The sequence below is a fragment of the Pyxicephalus adspersus genome, chromosome 6, assembly GCF_032062135.1.
Source record: "Pyxicephalus adspersus chromosome 6, UCB_Pads_2.0, whole genome shotgun sequence".
Taxonomy (NCBI): Eukaryota; Metazoa; Chordata; class Amphibia; order Anura; family Pyxicephalidae; genus Pyxicephalus; species Pyxicephalus adspersus.
This window is the reverse complement of record NC_092863.1, coordinates 103,090,552-103,111,920: the sequence shown is the minus strand read 5'-3', so window position 1 is coordinate 103,111,920 and position 21,369 is coordinate 103,090,552. Positions and strand designations below refer to the sequence as shown.

Here is a 21,369-nt window from a genome sequence, read left to right as displayed (position 1 = left end):
TATATATATTTTTTTCATCATTTGGGTATTTTAGGTCAATGCACAGATTGACTGGTGTAGTGAAAAAAATATAAATACCTATTTATTTTCACTTGAGTTGTGATAAAATCTATGATGTAAATTTTTCATCAAACTATTGGAAATACATCAAAGGTATTAAAACTTTTTTACCCTCTATGTATAAAACAGGTGACATTCCCTCAAACATTCCCTGGTGGGAATCAAAATGTGCCACTGACCTGGAAGTTTCCCAACAAGGAAAGTTTAAGGGAATGTCTGATTCCTTGTTTTAAAAATAGAATTTCACACAATTAAAACACACACGATCATGTTGGCAACAAACCATCATATACAAAATATACTAAAGTCTTTTCAAAATCTTACATTTCAAGACACAATTAATGTTGAAGCAAAAAATGTGTAGATCCTCTGCCCTACACATATATATTTTTTTATTTTTTAATCAATCTGAGGCATAAAAATGGAACCAGCCAAAAAAAAAAAAAAACCAAAAACAAAAAAATCTGAAAAATTAATAAAATAACTAATGCAAAAAAAATGAACACATTCATGAGAAGGTTTTATTTCTTCAAACAGAAGGGTAAGACTATTTTTTGAAAGATTTTTATTTACAGTGTAATCATTATCGGGCTAAGCCTGGCATTTTAGCCGGATGCCTAATCATTGAGGATTAGTTTATGAAACCCTTATCTCTTGCTCACAAGCAGGCTCCTCCTGAGCACTCTTTGATTTATTACATCAAGAAACTGGAGCTGAGAGGATTCACTCTGGTAGGTTTGTCATGCCGAATGTCAATTCACGCTGGCAGGTTTTCAACACTGTTGCTTCAACAGACAGCAAACCGTACACAGCAGGTAGACAATTACAACACCAAAAAAAACCAAAAACCAAAACAAAAATATAGAAAAAAAATTGTCAAGGACCCTTTTTCAGTTGTAAATAAAAACACACACGTATATAATTTTTGTTCTTTTGTATTGAATTTTGTTTAAAGATCCAGTCCCACAAGTGTGATGTTGTATTTCTTTTTATTAAAAAATAATCCTAAGAATATAATTTACTCAAACAATTCAATAATCAATGCTGCTGTCAACACATTGTGGTTGAATGGAGCGGTGAATTTTCACTTAATAAGGCTGTTTGATGAATATCTTTCATGTTAACAATCCTAGAAATCATTTTTTAAATGAATAAAGTAAAATGTGGAATTCTAAAGTCTCTTCACTGTGATTTGGTATGTGTATCTAAAGCTACGTACACACGACAGATTTTTATCGCCCGATAATCGGCATCGGCCAAATATCGGGCGAAAATCTGCCGTGTGTACAGTCGGTGTCGTCCATCGTCCGAACGACCGACCTGCCGGATCCATGGACGATGAACGACAGCCGATCCTAATGCAAGGGAAGGGGGAGAGCGCGCAGCAGGGTGCCGCTCCGTCGCTCTCCCCCTCCCCTCTCCATAGGGCATGAACGGTGCTGTATGTACAGCACCGTTCATGCATCGTGCACTCCCTTGTCGTTGGAAAGGATCCGACAAAAATTGCAAGTGTGTACCCAGCTTTATTTTTTTTCCTATTTTCTTTTTTAATTATTACATATTGACTTTTTAATTGCAGTTTTTTTTTGTGCCAGGTCTACATGTGGATAGAATTTATAACGCTTTTTATTTTTTATTTTTTATTTTTGTAATTAAATATTAATGAGGAATATATATATTTAACTTTTAAGCTATTTAAAATTAAAAAGAAAATGTAATAATTTAGAGCTCTATTTAGAAAACAGAAAATTAGAGACCTGGTAGGGATCAGTTACTGCCATTGAAACACATTGACTTGGAAGATTCCCACAAGGGAATGTCTGATTTCCAGTTTAATAAACAGAGCCCTTAGAATGTTTTTCTTATTCAGATTTTATCTTCTACCTCTCTAAATTTTTTAATAAATATTTTTGGGAGTTTTTTAAGGGAGCTACGTTTCAGGCTCTGGGCTCATAGCAAAATTTTGAAAAAGTTGACTGAATCTAACAAATATATCGTCTCAGGGTATTGATGTCACTGCTAGCATGCTTGCTTTGAATCAGGGATTCAATAATGTGTATGTCTGAGCAAAAAAAAAAAAAATAAATAAAATTGGCACATCTCTAAAGCTACTTGCTTACTGGCTGGACCGCCATGACGTTTTCTGCGCCTGTAGCATTTTTAAGGGATCTTTGCAGAGATAAAAAATTATATTTATATTTTTTACGCAGACATACATCTGAGAGTGGACCGATCAGCACAATTTTAACATTACATGAAAGGGTGGCTAACCCTTTTAAATAATAAATGGCAGTAAAGACTGAAGAGGAAACCTGCAGCTTCTTGGGATACATACATCGCATATCTCAAGTGTCTGGGGCTGCTCCCTCTGCACGTGTCCGATCTTGGTCAGACGCAGAAAGGGCTTTACTGCAATGTAATCAAGTCATGCCGATCTCAGTCATATGCAATGAGATCGGCACATTTTATTTTACATTTACACGAAGGCTCCTTACCCAATCTCACACCTGTGCAGTACAAGGTTCGAGTGACCTAAGAAGAAGAACCTGAAAGAGATGTCGGTGATCGGTTTCCAACCCGCTCCAGAAAGAAAAGGAAGACGGAATGGTGCAAGATCAACTGGACTGAGGCTACGTACACATGTCAGATGATTCTCGTTTGATAATCGCCTCAGGGCTGGTACCAGACAAGAATCTGGCGTGTGTACAGCGCTGGTCCAACGTCATTCATGGATCCATCCTGAGGGATCCATAAACATCGAAAGATCGTAATGGAAGTGAAGGGGAGAGAGCACAGCGGGGTGCGGCTCTGTTGTTTTCCCCCCTCCCCTCTCTTCTCCATAGAGCAGAACGGTTCTGTATATAAAACGCTTGTTCCGTCTTTTGTCATTGGAAAGGATCGTGAAAGAAATTTTTGAACTTGTGTAGGTAGCCTAAGATCGTGGCGGAATCAACGGCCACCTATAAAGGTAAGTGTTTTTTTTTTTTTTAATGAAAGTTTAGCTTTAAACAGTGAGGTAAAGGGCAATTATGAGACACCTGGAACTCACATCCTTAATAGTTAATCAGTTCCACATTCCAAATTTCTATTTTAATGCACATGCATGTTTAAATCTATGCTATATCCCAAACCTAACATGAACAATCTTAATCGTTTATTTTAGGTGGGGTAGAATCTCTAAAGCAACCATTCAAAATGTCAAATATTTTAAACATGCCAACAGCATTGATAGTAAAAAAAGTATAAATGGTGATCATAAATTCATCACACTTTTGGAAAACATTCAATTGAAAAAGGCCCCAAATTTCCATAAAAAAAAATAGAAATATACCAAAAAAACACAAAAGTACTAAGTGCAAAAAAATCAACCACAACATTTTTTTTTACCCTTTGCTTTTTCATTTTCAAGGTTTGCATACAATTTATAAGGATCACAAATTAGTTTTTTATTATATTTTAAATCATCTACATTACAGTACACAAATGAAGCATAAAAAGCAAGGCTGGACAAGATCAAAGAACAGAATTTCACTGCAAGCACCAATTAAAGAGAATGAGCACAGCAAAAAAATAAAAAAGTGGCAGCACAAAATAGGAAAATAAAATAAAACAGCACATGTGATCATGACTGGCCAATCATGAACGGATACAACATCCAAGAAATAATGTTTCAACCACAGCACCTCCACAAAAACGGCGTGTCATGCAGCTTTAGCTTAATACATGACGCCATCATTTCACATTTCCAACTGCTAGTCGATTGAACTTACGGACTGGGGGGGGGGGGCTCTTTTCTCCACGTCATTACGTTAACTTTTTCGGCGTGTGTTGGGTCTGGTTAGGTTGGGATTGAGTTGAATGACAAAAGAAGAAAAGATTTTTCTTTTTCGTGTGTTTTGCGTATTGGGTGTAATTTTCATTTTTTCTTTGGAAAAGAGGAGGAAGGAGGAGGAGGAGGAGGAAGGGGGGAGAAAATATAAATGGAACTCACAGGTCATTTGAGCAACCAGGATGAAAGCAGGTGACAAAAAAATAAAAAAGCAACGTCAACATGAAAGGAAGGACAAGAATAAAAAAAATTGACATAGCGTTGGGACACATGGAGATGTTACAGCAAGTCAGACACGGACAGAGGCAAGCTTTTGTAGTCATGATAAAGGAACACATGCACTTGATGAATGCAATACAAACAGAGCCTTGCAAATGTTTGGAACAATTATTTCCAGCCAGACCTCTAATACAAAATCCAAAGCTCTACCAGTAACATTATTTTTGTACTTTGCAAATAAATGCATCAAACCTATAAATAGTAAGATTTTCATTTTTCATTACAATATTGTTACTTTCACAGACATATTGTTACATTTTTTTCCCTTTTGTCTAAAGTCACACCTGATAACCCTTCCTATTCCTGCATATTCATAACAAATCTGCCCTATTGGTTGCCTTGCCATGTTCCATCAATTAAGATTTTCTTTTTTCTTTTTCTTAATTTTGAATACCAAACACAACTTACCAAAATTGAGTAAATACATTTGGACAAGTTCAGGGTTGGTACCCTGGGGATTCCACCTATTACCCAATTCTTGATGAAAACTTTTAAATATAATGGACTTTAATTTAAGCCCTCCAAGACTGGAAAACTCAGTAATCTGGAGGGGTGTTGTCATTCCTTTGTCGGGTGTGATGTCTAAAGTTTAAAGTTCTCCAAGACTGGAGAAGATAGACCATCATGGAGAAACCCAAGATGATAATGCAAACCCGGAATGGATTGGATGGATCTTCAAAATGTTAATACTTGACCAGGTTTCAGCATATAATAGTAAGAAGTACAAACAAATATTGCAAAAACTCCATTCCAAGTTTGCTGGACCACCCAGGTTCTCCCATGATGGTTTTGATCATAGAGATTATCTTCTCCAGTCTTGATTCAGCAAACCTAAAATGGATCTGGCCCAGGGATGAAAATATTTACCAACAAATGAAATCTATTTCACGTTTGCTGGACCACCCTGATTCTTCCATGAAAGTCTTGAAATCTTCTCCAGTTTTGGAGAACTTTAAACTTAGGCCCAATATACCTGGCGATGTTGACATCATACCTGGCCAAAGGAATGAGGGAACCTATCCAAATTATTGAGGTCAGGTGTTTCCAGTGAACATTGGAACTACAGACATTGTAGACAGCAATGCATTTCCAACCTTGTAGTAACATTTTGGTGAAGGCCAACTAAAGACATTGGGATGGTTTTCCTACAGTTGTTCAAGGTTGGAGAAGAGAGACTATCATAAGATGGTCCAGCAAACTTGGAATAGAGTTTTTCTTACTTTTAGTAATTCTTACTATTATATGCTGTGACCTGGTCAAGTGTTGAAAATTTGAAAATATCCATTTCAGGTTAGTAGGATCATCTTTGTTTTATCCATGATGGTCTCTTCTCCAGTCTTGGAGAACTTTAGTAAATAAGGCTTGTTGCTTGCCTAGAAGGAACTCAAGAATCCTGAACAGAACCCTGACCTCAATCCTACTGAACACCTCTTAGATAAATTGCAACACCAATTGTAAGCTAGGTCATCCAACAGGAGTATCTGTAGAAGTATAAGGAACTCTGGTGTCCTGGACAAAGCAGAACCCAACCTTATTGAACAACTTTTTGATAAATTGCAACACCAATTGTGTTCCAAGCCTTCACATCAAACATAAGATATCTGATCTCACTAATGCCCTTTTGGACAGTAATGTTATAGAAGACCTTCTCAAGATGGAGCAGACTGTTACAGCTTCAAAAAGTATGTTTTGGGGCAAAAGTGGGGGATTATTTCCATATTAATGACAATTGGAAAATTGGATGTCCAACGAGTATATATGGTGGTGTTTGATGGTAAAGTGTCCACAAATGTTCTAACATAGAGAGGTATACTTATTAAGTGATGACATCCAGCACATATACAATATTTAGGGCCCCCATATGGAAGATCATTTGACCAAATATCGAGCCATTGGGTTTCATTATATGTCTGGATGGTTCTCATTTTAAAGGGGTCATGTGACCAAATACCTTGGCATTTGTTTTCATGATTCCAAAAGAGGTTATTTACTATGCTTTATAGATTTTTTTCAGTATTGCAAAAATCCAGATTGAATTGAAAGCCCAATAAGCACCAACTTAAAAATTGCTTGTATGTCATGCTGTGATTTGCTTTTACTGTAGGCAACAATCTATGTAACTCAATGGTCACATGAAAGGAGCCAATGGACTCAAATATTAAATGCCACATTCTTTTCATCCTAAGCCTTACAGATGTAATTGAAGCTGTTCTGTTTCTTTTTTTATTCTTTTAGACTGCAGTGTCATCTTTAGGGTTAGGAGTTCACACCACCCCGTGACCTCTCCAAGATGAACAGAGCACCTCTGGTCCGTGAAATAATGCTCGGGGTGCTGAAGGGGCATGAAGCAAATTGTTGTGCTTGAAATATGAAAGATTTCATAGCTGTAATTACCAAGAGAGTTTGCTATTTTTTTCCTGCAAAAGCCATTTTCACAGGTTAAAGGATCTGACTTGTTGAGGCCGAAATGGAACTGCAGCAAGATTTTATGGACGACCTCACATAAGTAGCTTTGATACCGAGGTTATTGGGTGCCCTGAAATCAAACATTCTTTCTAATAGAAAGAAAAAAATAAACTGGTTCATAAATAAGGAAGAGAAATCCTAACCCTAACTGAGAATGCTGGGATCACAAAAACGTGTGGGAATACGGAAATTTGATAGAATTACGAATAAATATCAATTAAATTAGTTAAAGTTTGTTGTTGGATATAATTTTATTTTACAAATATCACATTAGGCTATGTTAAAAATTATTAATATTAACTAGTATTTAGAAGGCGCCGACATATTACTCTTTTCACAAAGTCCCTAGTCTTGTTACTCCTATTCGCCCATTGTGTCCCAAATTTTTGTTTGTGTTAGTTTTTATTTTAATTGAGATGCTATCGTTTCAATAAGCTTATGCAATATCACATCATTTTTCCACAGTTTTTCACCAAGATCTTGTATTGATGATGTGAGAGTCAGACTGCTTTGTAATTCTGCACATTCCAAAGATCCTCAATGGGATTTAGGGTTTGGACTTCATGGTGGCCAATCTATGTGTGACAATGATGTCTTATGCTCCCCGATCCACTCTTTAAAAATCTGAGTCCAATGGATATTGGCATTGTCATCTGCCCTTGCCATAAAAAAAAAACTGATCATTCAGTATACTTAGGGAATCAGCTGATCCCATTTTCTGGGCCCATATGGTTGCTGAACTCCACAGGCACCCTGGATTATAATACTGCTCCAAGAGGCACCCCAGATCATAACACTGCCCTCACAGACACCCCAGATCATAAAACTCCCCCACAGACACCCCAGATCATAACACTGCCCTCACAGACACCCCCTTTAATTTGGACAGATTAATTTTCAGTTCTAGTAGCATTCCCAGGACAGCAAACAAAAAGAAATCTCCTCATTGGCACACAGATAACAAAAAATAAACAGTGAGGGGTTTAACCTTTCTCTTCTCTAAAACTAAAAAGAAAAATGTGGTCTGTACACTACTTTAAAGAAATCCTGGAGGTAAAATAAAACATGAAGAAAATGTTTGGTAGCGGTAGGAATAGCTGCCCATGTTTGACTATTTCCTTCCAAGAAATAAAGCGGTTACACAAAGAATAAAAAAAATTCTCGTTGAAATGACAACACAAAGCAATGACTCTGCTTGGTCTGTCTGATGGATTCGGTGTCTTCATAACAAAATTAAAATTTCACCAAACAAGGCCCGGTTCTCAGGCCTGCACGGAATAAATGACAAAAGCAAACCGCTAACTCCTTTTGCTTATTCTTTGCTGCGCTCTCATCATCCATCTCTCCCCAGATTATATTTTCAGCTGAATTTAATGAAGATCATTTATTAGAGGAACGTTCAGGCCTTGCTCCGGCCTCAGACAGATGCACTGGCTAATATGAATCATTTCTTTAAATTGGATTATTTTGATGGAGGAACAGGCCCCTGCACTCGGCGGCGCAGGGAAAGCTGCGGCGACTCACACAAAATCGTGACAGGGAGGCCGTTTGCGCTCATTAAAAAACAATCTCGTGCACAGAGCTGCATGCGGAAATATGGATGGTTATCATTTGCCGTTGCTGACGCTGTTCGGGGCCCGCTCCCCACCGCAAGTCCCGCTATACAATACAGGGATAATGAGCACACACAAAGCACATTTTAGTTTTGTTTATTTAGAGAAAATGTGCAAATTACTGGCACTTCTTCAGCCGTAGCTGCAAATAAAGGATTTACACGGAGTACAACACTAGACTTCCATGTCATGGGAAAATGTTTTCCCTCCTGAACAGTGTATTATCAGCCAATATTAATAATATTCATTTGTTTCTAAAAAAGGCATCAACCATAAGCCAGGCATATGGTAAAAATATTCTTTAAAACTCCTCCTTCCCCCAACCTATCTATACCAATATTTACCCGGCTCCCCGTCACCCTATTGGAGCCACTTCCAAATATGTTGGAGCATGTGATCTCTAGATGGCGGGTGTATGTTAAACTCTTTTTAAAGCTCCCCCTCCATCCATCCATACCTACATTACCAGGCTATACCATCAATATGTTCAGGCAATTTTCAGTAATTGGGGAAGCAGGTGAACTCCAGGTGACAGGTGTAAGTTGGAGAGTCCTTTTAAAATTTCCCTGCATATATCTTTACATTTTCCTAGCTGCCCATCACCCTGTTGGAGTCACTTCCAGTAATAGAGTACCATTTTATTTCTAGATGGCTGGTGTATGTTAGAATTTTTTTAATGCTATTCCTTTTGCTGACCTACCTATACTGATATTTACTCAGCCCCCCATCAGCCCATTGGAGCCACTTTCTTGTATGGTGTTGCATTTGATCCCTAGGTGACAGGTGAACCATTTTAAAGCCCCCACTCCATCTATACTTACATTACCAGGCTATCCTATAAACCTAATGGGGCCATTTCCAGTAATAAGGGAAGCCAGTGATGTCCAGGTGACAGGTCTATGTTGAAGACATTTAAAGCCCCTTGCATACACCTTTACCTACATTTACCTAGCTGCTCATCACCCTTTTGAAGCCCCTTCCAGTAATGAAGTCATGAAGTGGCAAGAGTATGCATTTAGTAAACTTTTGTATTTGCCAGACCCTCATCACCCCACTGTAGCCACGTCAAGTTATGGAGTGGCATGTGATCTCCTTGCATGTTGTAGACATTAGGCGTAAAGGTCATTTGCTAGGGTTGCACTTTATCGTCTAAAAAGGTCAACTACTTCATGAAGTCCATACTTTCATCTACCAATGTTACCACTTTGAAGCCCTTTGCAGGTATCGGGTGGTATGTGAATGAAAGGTATATATTGTAGTCCTTTCCAAAACTACATTCCCAACCATCCATTTATATTCACATTTGCCAGGCTTCTCCACCCACCTAATGGAGCCACTTCCAGGTATGGGGTAACATCATCTCCAGATGGTGGGAATGATGTAAATGAGTCTTCCCTAAGTCTCCCTCCTTCAACCAAATATTCTTCCATTTACCAGGTGCCCCGTCACCCTGTTGTGTGAGGTACCTTGTGATCTCCTTGCATTAGGCTGACTTTGTACCTAGCGCTCATTTTTCAGGGTTAGACATACCATGTGAAGAGGATAACCACTTCATGAACTTTGTGTACGCTCCGACAGAAGAAGATATTGAGCTTACACTGGGTTGAGTCTAGGATCAATTATTTGGCGTCAGAGTGTTTTTTGGCTTGGGGTGAGCTTTAAGGAGACTCTTACACCTTGTCCGGAATGGCCTTATGTTATATTATATATTTTTAAATAACATAATGATTAATGAAATATGAAAAACGCTCATGTGATCCATTTATTCACCACCCATTCATCCATCCATCCAGCACCCCTATCTTCTGCCTGTTTGCTTAAATAGTATTCCAAGGGTTTGATTTCTCCACTTGGACTTTGAGTGAGGCTTAGTTTTAAAATCAGAACAATCAAGATACCTAGAGTAACTAGAAGACTATCTTCACAAGGAGGCCAATAGATTTTTTTGTCTAAATAAAGTAATAGCGAATACCCTGTTGAGAGTTTTGCTTCAGTGCATCCATATATTGCAAGAATATTGCAAAAAAAAAAAAAGTTTGTTCTTGACCATCTTTCCTGATTTCCAGCCTCTCCATGGGTCCATAACTTCAAGGTCAATAGATATCTTACTGGCTGTCAAAAGTCTGAGATAGTAGATATGGTAGAAGCATTGATGTGTGTATGTGTTAACTGCATGACTGCTTCAATTGTGACCCCTAACCACCCCTCACCCACCCACATGACACAGGCACGCTCTTCAAATGCTGGATCTGTCAAACTTGGTGAACTGTTCAACCAACGCCTCATAAAACAGCATTCTGATATATAGGGAAGAATAAAAATCTGAATATGGGGAGCAGGGTAGCTGGATCAGTGCTGGATGGAGGGAACTGGGGAAACTGAGCTACTGAATTGTTTGGAGAAAGAAATAGGAAACTTGGGTTGCTAAAAGTGGGGAGCAGGGGGAGCTGAGCTGATGAGTTACTGCCTAAAGGAGCAGGGGAGACTTAGCTGACAACCTTCTATTGGAAGTAGGGAGCAGGCGAAGCCTTAGTACAGAAGTAATGCTTAAAGAAGGGAGTTGGGGTAATTTTGGTGCTGGATCATTTCTTGGAGGAAAAAAAACTTGAGTTTCTAATTCACTGCTAGAAGGGAAAGCAGGTAAAACTGAACTGCTGAAAATTAGAGGAAGGAGCAGCTGAGCTGCTGAGAGGGGAAGAAGGGGTAGCTGAGCTGCTAAAAAGGGGGAAGCTGAGCTGCTGAGATGGAGAGAAGGGTGAGCTGAGCTGCTGTGAGTGAAGAAGGGAGAGCCGAGCTGCTGAGAAGAGGAGAAGAAGGAGCTAAACTGCTGAGAAGGAGAGAAGGAGGAGCTGAGCTGATGAAAGGAAAGATAGGGTATCTAAGCTGCTGAGAATTGAAGAAGGGGAGCTGAGCTGCTGAGAGGGATAGACCAGAGGCTAAGCTGCTTAGAACATTACATGGGCAACTTGATTGTTTCAATGTATAGAATGAATTATTCCACAGTGCCCACACCTGCATATGTCAGTGAGGGTTTAAAGCTAATTTGCTGCTGATTAACATAATTAAAATATTTATGATGCCTATAACATAAAAGGAATATGGAATCTGCCATAAACCACCTTCTACTGAATGTGACTGATATCAGGGGATCATGCTAATTGACTGGCTGTAAAGGATACACAATTATGTACAAGGAAATTTATAAAACAGAATTTTTCCTTTCACTTGATTGGATGCTTGAAGTCAGGAGGGCTTTATCCTATTTACTAATCTAGGGGTCATGTCAGACCCATGGTGAACTACAGCGTTCTGCTGCAGGCTTAATCGCGGTCCACATGGGAGAGGTTGGGAACCATTTCTTGCACGCGGCTTGTTGTTCGAAGATTTGTGCTGCAACTGTTTGAAAATCTGGGTGCCCGCAGTGTGGTTTGCTGCTCCTGGGTGAATAGCAGCAGTTTATTGTGTGCCCAGGAGCTGCCAACTGTGCGGTTTGACTGAAAGAGCCCTTCATGATCTATCCATTGCTAGGTGATAATTCACTTTGCTAAGTGAACAGTCTATATTTCTTTAGTAAATCACTTCACAGGCTTTAGCCCATAAGGATTCCGAAATGAGCCCCCTCCAGACCTTCCGCTTCCACGGAACTTTAATATACCTTCCTAAGTTAAGTGATCCCTCTGCCGCAGCATATTAAATTCACCCGTATATTTTTGCTTTTGGCAATCCATAGACAAGACTTACTATCTGACTTGATGTTTTCCTTAGCTAATGACTTCTTAATTAGCATACCCCGGAAAAAGTGTGGTAATAGCTATGAGATAATGTTCCAATTAAATCCATTTCACAAAAACACAAAGCCATTTTTTTGACCGCAAGATGAAAACATACAATAAACAAAACAGGAAAAAAATGAAAAAACAAAACAGGAGCCGGCTCCGCGGAACTTCATCAATAAGATATTAAAGTATGTATTAGAATTAAGGACCTTCAAAGATACACATTTATCAGTAGAGTTGTAACTTTCATAGTTAGGCAAAACAAAAACCAAAAAAATGTGTTGTTGGAGCAGAGAGGTAAAAAAATATTTTCAAGCCCTTTTTTTTTGCAGTTTTAAAGCTGAGCTTCAGGCTGATATAAAATTAAAACTCCAAATGAATGTGTTATTATTGAATTATGTGCTATATAAAAAATCAATAAAGCTTGACCTCCAAGTAAAAGGCTAAATATACACAGATATAAGAAAGCTATTTTACCTGTGAAAGGATTTGTATGTTTGCCTAGCCAGTCCTGAAATTTGAAAATGTTGCTTTTGTCAAAAAAAAAAAAAATGGATCTCCTGCTTTTTAGGTTCTACACTGATTGATGCATGCACTGTGTATTATAGAGTTTGGTTCTGTGTGCGACGGTGCCATGTTCAGGAGCTACATCATCAACGGCCAACCAATTGGATTGCCTGCATTCATTTAAGTCAGCCATGGAACCAGCAGCAAAGATGGCGCCCTCCAAATTCTGGACCTGTCATCGCGGTAGGGTGGCGGCACATGGGTAAGTATGTGCTATAATTGGTAAGTATTCTGTGCACACTTGCATCAGCTCACCAAGCCTCTGGCCATCTAGTTCTATTTTAATGTTGCTAGTCATACAATCACTTCCTTCCTACCGAAGCCATCAACGTCTTGGCCCTATTGCTGGAGATAATGAAGAAGATGTTCAATAGAGATTAGCAACATGCTTTCCTGCACAACCATCCTGAAGTCTGTGATTGGACAATGAAATGAAAAGCAGAAGACTAATAAGCTCATCTCTACTGATGGGTCAATATTCAGTACACTTTCATACAAAGATCAATGAATGTTCAGCAACCTACAACATTACCTAATAAGAAACTAACTATAGATGCCTGGGGGATGCGGAGTGGGCAAAGGAAAGGGTGGTGGGGAAAGCCATAGAGGAAGGTTTTTTTGGGTTAATGGCTCGCGTTACATGGCTGAAGATGTGCGAATTGTAGTCAAGTCTCAAGGTTTTAGAATTTACTGCATCGTTATATGTGGAAGATAAATGGTATTGAAGGTCTCCAGCCAATTAGGAATGGTCAGGGCCAAGCAAGGCATATTGGGCAATTGCCTACCTTCTCCAGGTCAGGGTACTAGAAGCTGGAATGCCGTAATTTTTGGATCTCCCATATAGAGCCATGGCACCATTTTGTCCTTGGAATGGGTGTTCCAGTCTAGTGTAGATGACCTACTTTTGCCATTCAGTTGTCTTCTCTGTCCACCTCACCTATCTACCTGTGCGTCTCACTATTAGGATTTTCTAAGTGGGTCAGATGGTAAAAAATGGAAGGGTGAGGTCAGTAAGAAGAAAATGGAGGTATGGGAATTTATAGAGGAAAAATGAGATGGAGTGGAGGGTGGAAAGGGCTTATTGTTGATTGTAGAAATTGGAAAGAAGGGAAAGAAAGAGTGGAGCCATTTTCTAAGAAAAGGAAGATACAGAGACTGGCAGAGGAGAGGACTTGGAAATAATATCTCAGCCATGAATATTCACAAGAATACCATTCTGCCTATGTTTGGTAGGCTATGAGTGGGTTAAGAAAGCAGACTAGCGATAACGCCGTGGAAGGAGGACTTCTGTTCATCACTTAGGCTCAAATTAGCAGCTCAGATTCACTCATCCATCTTCTGCAAACTGCACACACACAATGCTGACTTCAACTCAAACACAGTTATATTTAAAGCATCTATCATGTCAGCTGTGATTTAGATGGTGAATTTCTTAATTGTCTTCCTTTATTTCTCCATATGTCTTTTTCAAGGCATTAGCGGTTCTCGCCGAAGTCTTAAAGCTGCCATCTGAATTTCCTGAGAATGCCGGCCCATCCGTCTTTAACATTGTTACAAGGGTAATTTAGGTATATGGGGAAGCAGCGAAGCACCACTGCAACCTTGCAGCCGGCTGTCCTTTATAAGCAGCTGGCTTTTTCTATAGAAAGTAAACAGATGCATGGAAAAATAATGCTGCACGTCTATAATTTTCATTTTTTTCAAATTTCCCTATATTTAGGTAAATAAGGAATATACTATGCATATAAATATTTTATATTTATCATTTAGGGCTAGCAGATTGAAAATTTCAAAAAGTAGTTTACGTATTTTCCGGATTAATCTAAAATTATTTTGTTAAAAGAACAGAAGATCATTGCTGGTCTTTCTCATTAGTAACCCTAGCCCCATAATAGTTATTAATTGATACAATGTATTTACATGGGTTTACCCTAAATTGTTTATTTACTTTCACTTGAGCAAAGCAAAGTCACTGAGCCAAACAAACACAAAATGTCTTCGGGGTATTTGGTATCCAAATACTTGTTTCAAGCCAGTAGCACCTAAGTATTGTACCAGCAATAGAAGCACATCTAAAATACGCTAACCAGTTGCTTTTACAAAATACCAATATGAAAGTCAACCACTACCAATCTAACCACCCTGCAACCCTATATTGTAAAAGCTCCAAATACTTACCTTTCCTGTAGAAACCGCTGCTAAGATTCATCACCCAATACTAGACCATTGGTCATATAAACTGTGCTGAACCAGTGGGACTCATGCTTGTGGTAAAAATATAATTCTTCACTCCAGTAGAGATAACATAGCCAACGTTACAATTTGGTTAACAGATTGGTTTTGGAAAAATTACTTTGCCTAACAATCATGTGACTTTTACTGTAAAACATGTACCATCCCTACCAAACACGGACCCTGCCATATGTAAATTTCAAGTACCAGGTCTTTACTAAACCACAAAAATAATAAAAAAAAACTGTGACATATTACATATCTGACTATTTAAGATGACACTATCGAAGCTACTGGACCTGATTTATCAAAGCTTTCTAAGACAGTTAAACTATCATTGGAAAACCTGCAAACCTGGAATGGATCCAGTCCATGATTGAAAATATTTGCCAAATAGTAGAAAATGATTGGTAGACATCCATTCCAGGTCTGTTGGATCTCTCAAGGTTTCCCATGGTTGTCTTTTCCAGTCTTGGAGAGCTTTAATAAATTAGGCCAATGGTGTTGGCCTAACTGGACGTATAGCCTGATACACAATATACTAAAACACCTAGCTATGTTCTTGGCCATACAACTGTTCATCACCTGTTACTGAGGCCTTACGCCATTTTCTGACTTCAATACTTCTAGTTTAGATCTGCATAGCCTAAACCTTTTCTTAGTATTCAGTAGAATGGAAAAGAATTCGAAGAACCCCTGGCATGTAGTTTGTTGCTACCCGTGCCATAAAGATTATTTGCAGTTCCTTTTATAGGAATACTGCAGGAAATGAGGGAATATCTTTTTAAACTGTCACCAGAACATCTCTCCAGTCTGTTCCCATTTCAGGATCACTCTCAACTTTCATTCCAATGGCAACTTTAACATTTTGGATTTCCCTCCACTCTCTGTCCCAGTGTCAATGGTCACCAGGGCAGAGATGGTGAATCTTTCTAGCAGAGGGTGATAGGGTTCCAACAATTCCCTACCCTATACAAATGCACATTTTAGACATATTTTAGGGATTGCAGCTACTATAGGAAGTAGTAATTTCAGCGTGTTGGGAAATCAGTCTTGAAGAAAGGCAACTGTAGATACAATGAGACTTGTTAAATTGTTCATGTAACAATAAAAATGACTCTTGCTCTTCCCTCCATTCCTGTCCCTAAGCCCGACTTTGTCTCCAGTTGACCTACCTGTGCTAGTCCTTGTTTCCAGGTGCTCCTGAAGTATCTCAGTAAGGGCGGTTGGCATCTTTCGGCCTCTTGAGTTGCACCTTCAGCCTCTTCATGCCAATCTGAAAACCATTCATGGCCTGGATGGCCGCCTGGGCACTGGCAGGATTGTCAAAACTCACAAAACCTGTCAAAATACGAAGCGATGTGGGGGCTTAACAAGCCGAATTTACCGGAGGACCAAACACAGATAATGTAATTGCTGGGGATGAGGATGAGGAGGAGGGAATTTAACAGAGGTAGATGATCATGAGCAATTTATGTTGCATATCCTAAAAAGCAGCACCCATTGTAGCTATTGGACAATGAAAACTTTCCAAATTAAAAATCAAGAAGAGACACAACATAACATCTGATCCCAAAACTCAAGAAAACAGAAGATTCCATCATAGCATGGTACTCTAAAAATTCAACACAAGCCAAGCCAACCTAACTGGTTGCAAAAATGAAAACCAAAAATAATTTTATATAGTGTATATTCCATGGAATAATAACAGCTCAACCTGGAAACCAAATACCTTCACTTTTATATTATATATAGAAAATCCTCAAACCATCAGTTATTGTAATCCACACAAAAAATTCTACTAACCAATTACTTCCCTTAGAACAAAATGGACCACAAGAAGCAGAAGCCAAAAGTTCTTTTTGCTGCCTTTTCAAACTGATAAACTGTTACTATGTAAGCTGGGTAACAGAAACCAAGCTAGGCAAATACTGAGGACAAGTAAGTGTTTTTGTGTTGGTTCCATACCACTAAGGGAAAAGAACATTACCTTATAGCCCATTCCCCCCACCCACATATACTCACCCATCTATGCTCTTTTTCTGCCTATTCCAGTGTTCACCATTAGCGAGATGCTGTGCTGGAACCTCCCCATCCCCAGGTGAATGATGCTACTGTCCCTCATATATTAGTGTTGGGGCACTTTAGTTGGCCACTCAAGCCTATGCATTGTCACAAGGTGAAAATGTTCCCCCATATTCAGAAGGCTTGGTTCATTGCTCCAATAAAATCCAAGGGTGCCAACTAAGAAGGGAGCTGGTCAAAGAGCATGAATGGGTGGGCATATCCTATACTCAGATGGGGGCTTTCAGAAGGCATTGACACCTTCGTCATGTCTCTTTGTTTAAACTCTCACGGCACATTCAGTGTTGGTCCAGAACAAGGACCAAAGGGTAACTGGGACAAATCCATGGATACATTTTTTGCTCTGATATTATTATTATCATTATTGTTGGATATTTTTTTAAAGACTTTTTGATTGTCCTTCTCTCGTTTTATACTAAACGGGATGTAGGAAATCCCCTCATACTGTACTTGACATTGTAGTATATTGAAATACATTTTCTCAATTTCTGGCTTGGAAAAGGGATGGAGAGCCTGGGTCACATCTTCCTTCCAGGATATCCAGGTCTTGATTCCAAATAAAATGATGCAAATTGACAGCAACATAATTACATATGGGCCTATCCAGGCTCCTTTAATCCCCTTTCCAGAAGAAACTCAGATAGGTGATGCTAAATATCCCCATGTATTTCAATATGCTACAATATGTATAAGGTAGAACAGGAAAAAAAGAGAAATAGCCTTGCTCTCTATCATTTTGATGGTTGTCAGAGACAACATGAGTTCAGAAAAAGTCTCCGTTTCCTGTCTAGCTGACGAGTGTCAGATAGGACAGAACACTTTCTGTTAAAGAGAACCTCTATCATAGATGTATTGGTACTTGTATAACCAGAAGGGAGATTTGCCTCCACAACCTGTCCAGGTGGGCGTTAGGATAGGAATAGAAGACAATTGCCCTCTGGGGGGACACAGATGACTTTTAAAACCCATAGAAAAGCCTTTCCAATGGGATACAAACATCACGTAGAGTCTTACTCTGTCAATCCAAATGGCAGTTCCCTGCAACATAAGAGGTATTATACACACCTCTCTGGGGGGCCAGCCTCTCCTATCAGTATGGACAAGGGGTAAGAGAAAGAAACCACAGTGCATTCTGGGGGAACATGGAATTCTGCAACTGGATGAAGTGTCAGATGCAAACATGGGCCAAGTTGGTGAATACAATACCTGAGGACTCTCAATATGGTTTATTTAACTCACTAACAGGGTCTCTTTAAAACAGAGAACCGATTTAAACCTTTCCTGCTCTACCCAATTTTTCTTGGACTTGGCTTTTAACTCAAACATCAGTTATCCACCTGAAGCTCCATCAGGAGGCATTAGCCCGATTTGTGACAGCACCTAGGATTTCAAACAAGAAGTTAATTCCGAATTGTTTGGCCAGTGTTAAAGTTTGAGCTGGAGTCAGAAGCAAAGCTGTCATTTAGATTTATCTTCCCAATAAGCCATCAACTTCATTGTAACGGAAAAATGCCTTCATTGCACCTTTGGGAGAACACAAGAAATTAATCTAAACATCAAATTAATTATGGTTTGCAAATGAGAAATTGCCTGCACACCTAGCATGTTTTGTAAAAATCTTCCCTCGTGGCTAATTGCATCGACTGTTGCCTGCAATTTTTTGGGGGAGGTAGGGGGGTGGTATTTGAACTGCAGATTAATCATTCAGCTTTGGGTTCAAATAGTGACCTGAAATCACGCCACTGTCTTTTGGCCAATTCACCTTTCTAGCCTACTGTTATGGGCTGATCCATGGCATGTAAATAAACCCAATCTATAAACTCTCCAGCAAGTTTTAACATTATTTGTAGTTAAAAATAATATTTTAAATCTGTATGTTTCATTAAAATATTATCTGCCATGAGGGTTTTTGTTGGGTATGTAAGGTGGCACCGTTCTGGTGCTCAATGGTTCCTCTTCATTGCCACCCTGTCACATAGGCTTCTATTGAAGAGTCATTTGAACATACATTATATGCAGCTACGGTCTATTGCTGTCACGGTCCCTGAAAGTAGCATGCAGCCATTGATAAAGTGCATGTAGACAAGTCGTGGCTGAAAACCAGATTTTATTTGTATGGTTCTTTGAGAACTAAATATCATCTAGTTAGGGTTTACTTTTACTTTAAAGTCTGATTTCTATGTATCAGATCTCATCCTTAATATGGAAACAAGTATTGACGTTGCCTGGGGTCTATTTGTCACCTGGCCCTTCTAATTTCTGCCTGAGCAATGCAAGCTGAGGGCAAGAGTTATAGTCTAGCTTGTTTTAATTCGCATTTAAGTGTAAACTACTAATTGCATTATCAGGCTGCTGAAAAAAAAACAAGATCAATTTTCCAGATGCAGTGGAAATGATCTTTTTATACCAGTTCATTTTATACACTAGGGAAAAAAAGGAGAAGAAAAATGACACGGGCAAAAGATTACAAATATAAAATATTGTGGCAGAGAAAGAAAGGATCGGGATGATTGGGATTTGTCTTGTTTGGAGTATTATATATGTACAGGGCTGGATTTATACTTTTTGCTCCCCTAGGCCAGCTAGCTTGTGCTGCCCTCACCCCTGAAGCACTATCATGGGAGATAACCAAATAATAACAAATGTTTTTCAGAAATCTATTTCAGGGTTGCTGGATCTCCCAGGTTCTCCTATGATAGACTATATTCTCCAGTCTTAGAGAACTTTAGTAATGAGGTTGTCAACGCAAACAGGAGCTCATTGGATTTTCGGCAGATCAGCTGGTGCTTGCAATGTCTTTCAAGGAATAAAACATGGTGAAATGTGCATGTATTGCAGAAATGTACAAAATATATTTTTTTAATATTAAACAAAGGGAGGAGGGTAACAAGAGGGGTTCTTTGGAGACTAGAAAACACATAAAGACCCAAAATTCTTGACAAGAATCATCACCTAATCTTTGTACCCTTTAAAATTCATAACACATCAAATCAAAGTTCTTACAATTAAAACATTTTATAAATCTAAAAACAATCTTAGTAACAAACTGGCCACATCCATGAAGCTGGTACACCCTAAATATTTCTCCTGCTTGTTCCATTTACCAAACTTTTTCCGAGCTTTCAACGTCAATTGGAACAGATTTCAAAAATCACAATTAAGCAGCTACTCCTCAATGGTGCTGTTATCCTTCAGCATCAAACAATTCCAAACTCCATTGACTAAAATATAAAAAACACATCTCCAATTCAGAAAAAAATGGTTTGTTTTTGAAAATAAATGTTGGTGCTGCAATAAGGATGTTCTTCAAATTACACAAATGGAAACACAGTCCACTAAAACTCCACACACCACACCACATCACATAGGTCCACGGTGCACTGCAGTATATATAGATATATAGGTTTACACCACGTCACATCACCACAGCACACCAGTAGAAAAACACCAACAACTCCCCAACACCGAGACCCCCGCACCCCACACCTCCCCGAAATTCATCAAAGCGACCAATGTTTGTAAAGGTCTTCCTGATCCTGGAAGACCTGGCTAGTCTATGAGCTGCTTGATTTTCTAGGTTCATGTGTACAATAGGTTTGAGTTCTTTTATTTTAATGTGCTTAGCAAAATAATGTAACTTAATCAAAAAATGTAAAAAAACAAACAAAAAGGTCATGAGTCATTTTGGAGTTATGGTGACATCAAAGATGACTTCAAAGGAAAATATAAGAGTTATTACAGTGACATATGACAGTACTGATTAAGGCAAAGAATAAAATGGGTTAGTCCTTCCTGAAGTAAAATTGCAGTTACAGTGGGAGCTTTGTTGGTGATGCTTTGTTGGTACTTCAGAAGAATGATACCTGTGTTGGATGGCCCCAAATCATCTTGGTGTGTTTCTAATCCTCTTACTACATTCTATAGTAGTATTCCATAGCATAAAATAAATGATACCAGAACAAACCCAGTGCAAACCCAGGAACTAAGCATTTATAATCAGTTATACAGACCCAAGAACTTAGCACAGGGGTTGATAAGAACCCATTTATAAAGACCACTACAGATGTAAAGACACAGAAACTCAATATGGGTTGGTGGTAGTTTCTCCTAATGGGCAAACCAAGTTTGCAGCACCAGGAATTCAGTACTGGGATAGTGGACACAGAAAGCATGAAGACCAGTGATCTCAGTACTGGGATGTTGGGGATAAAGATCAAGGATCTCCGTACTGGGATGTTGGGGATGAGGGCAGAGATCTCAGTAAATGGTTGTTGGGGATGAAGACGAAGGATCTCAGTACTGGGATGTTGGAGATGAACACCAGAGATCTCAGTACTGAGGTGGTGGAGATTAAGAACAAGGATCTCAGTCCTGGGATGTTAGGCATGAAGACCAGAGATCTCAGTATTGGGAAATTGAGGATGAAGACCAGAGATCTCAGTACTGGGTTGTTGGAAATGAA

The 21,369-nt window shown here is 38.9% G+C and overlaps 1 protein-coding gene across 1 annotated transcript in view; it reads right to left on the bottom strand.

Moving 5' to 3' along the window:
- Positions 1 to 21,369, bottom strand: part of CELF4 (CUGBP Elav-like family member 4) — a 700,213-nt gene that overhangs the window by 5,136 nt on the left and 673,708 nt on the right. Inside the window, 1 exon segment of the mRNA XM_072413517.1 lies at positions 15,998 to 16,163. Coding sequence (XP_072269618.1) covers positions 16,036 to 16,163 — 128 coding nt within the window. The 3' untranslated portion in view covers positions 15,998 to 16,035.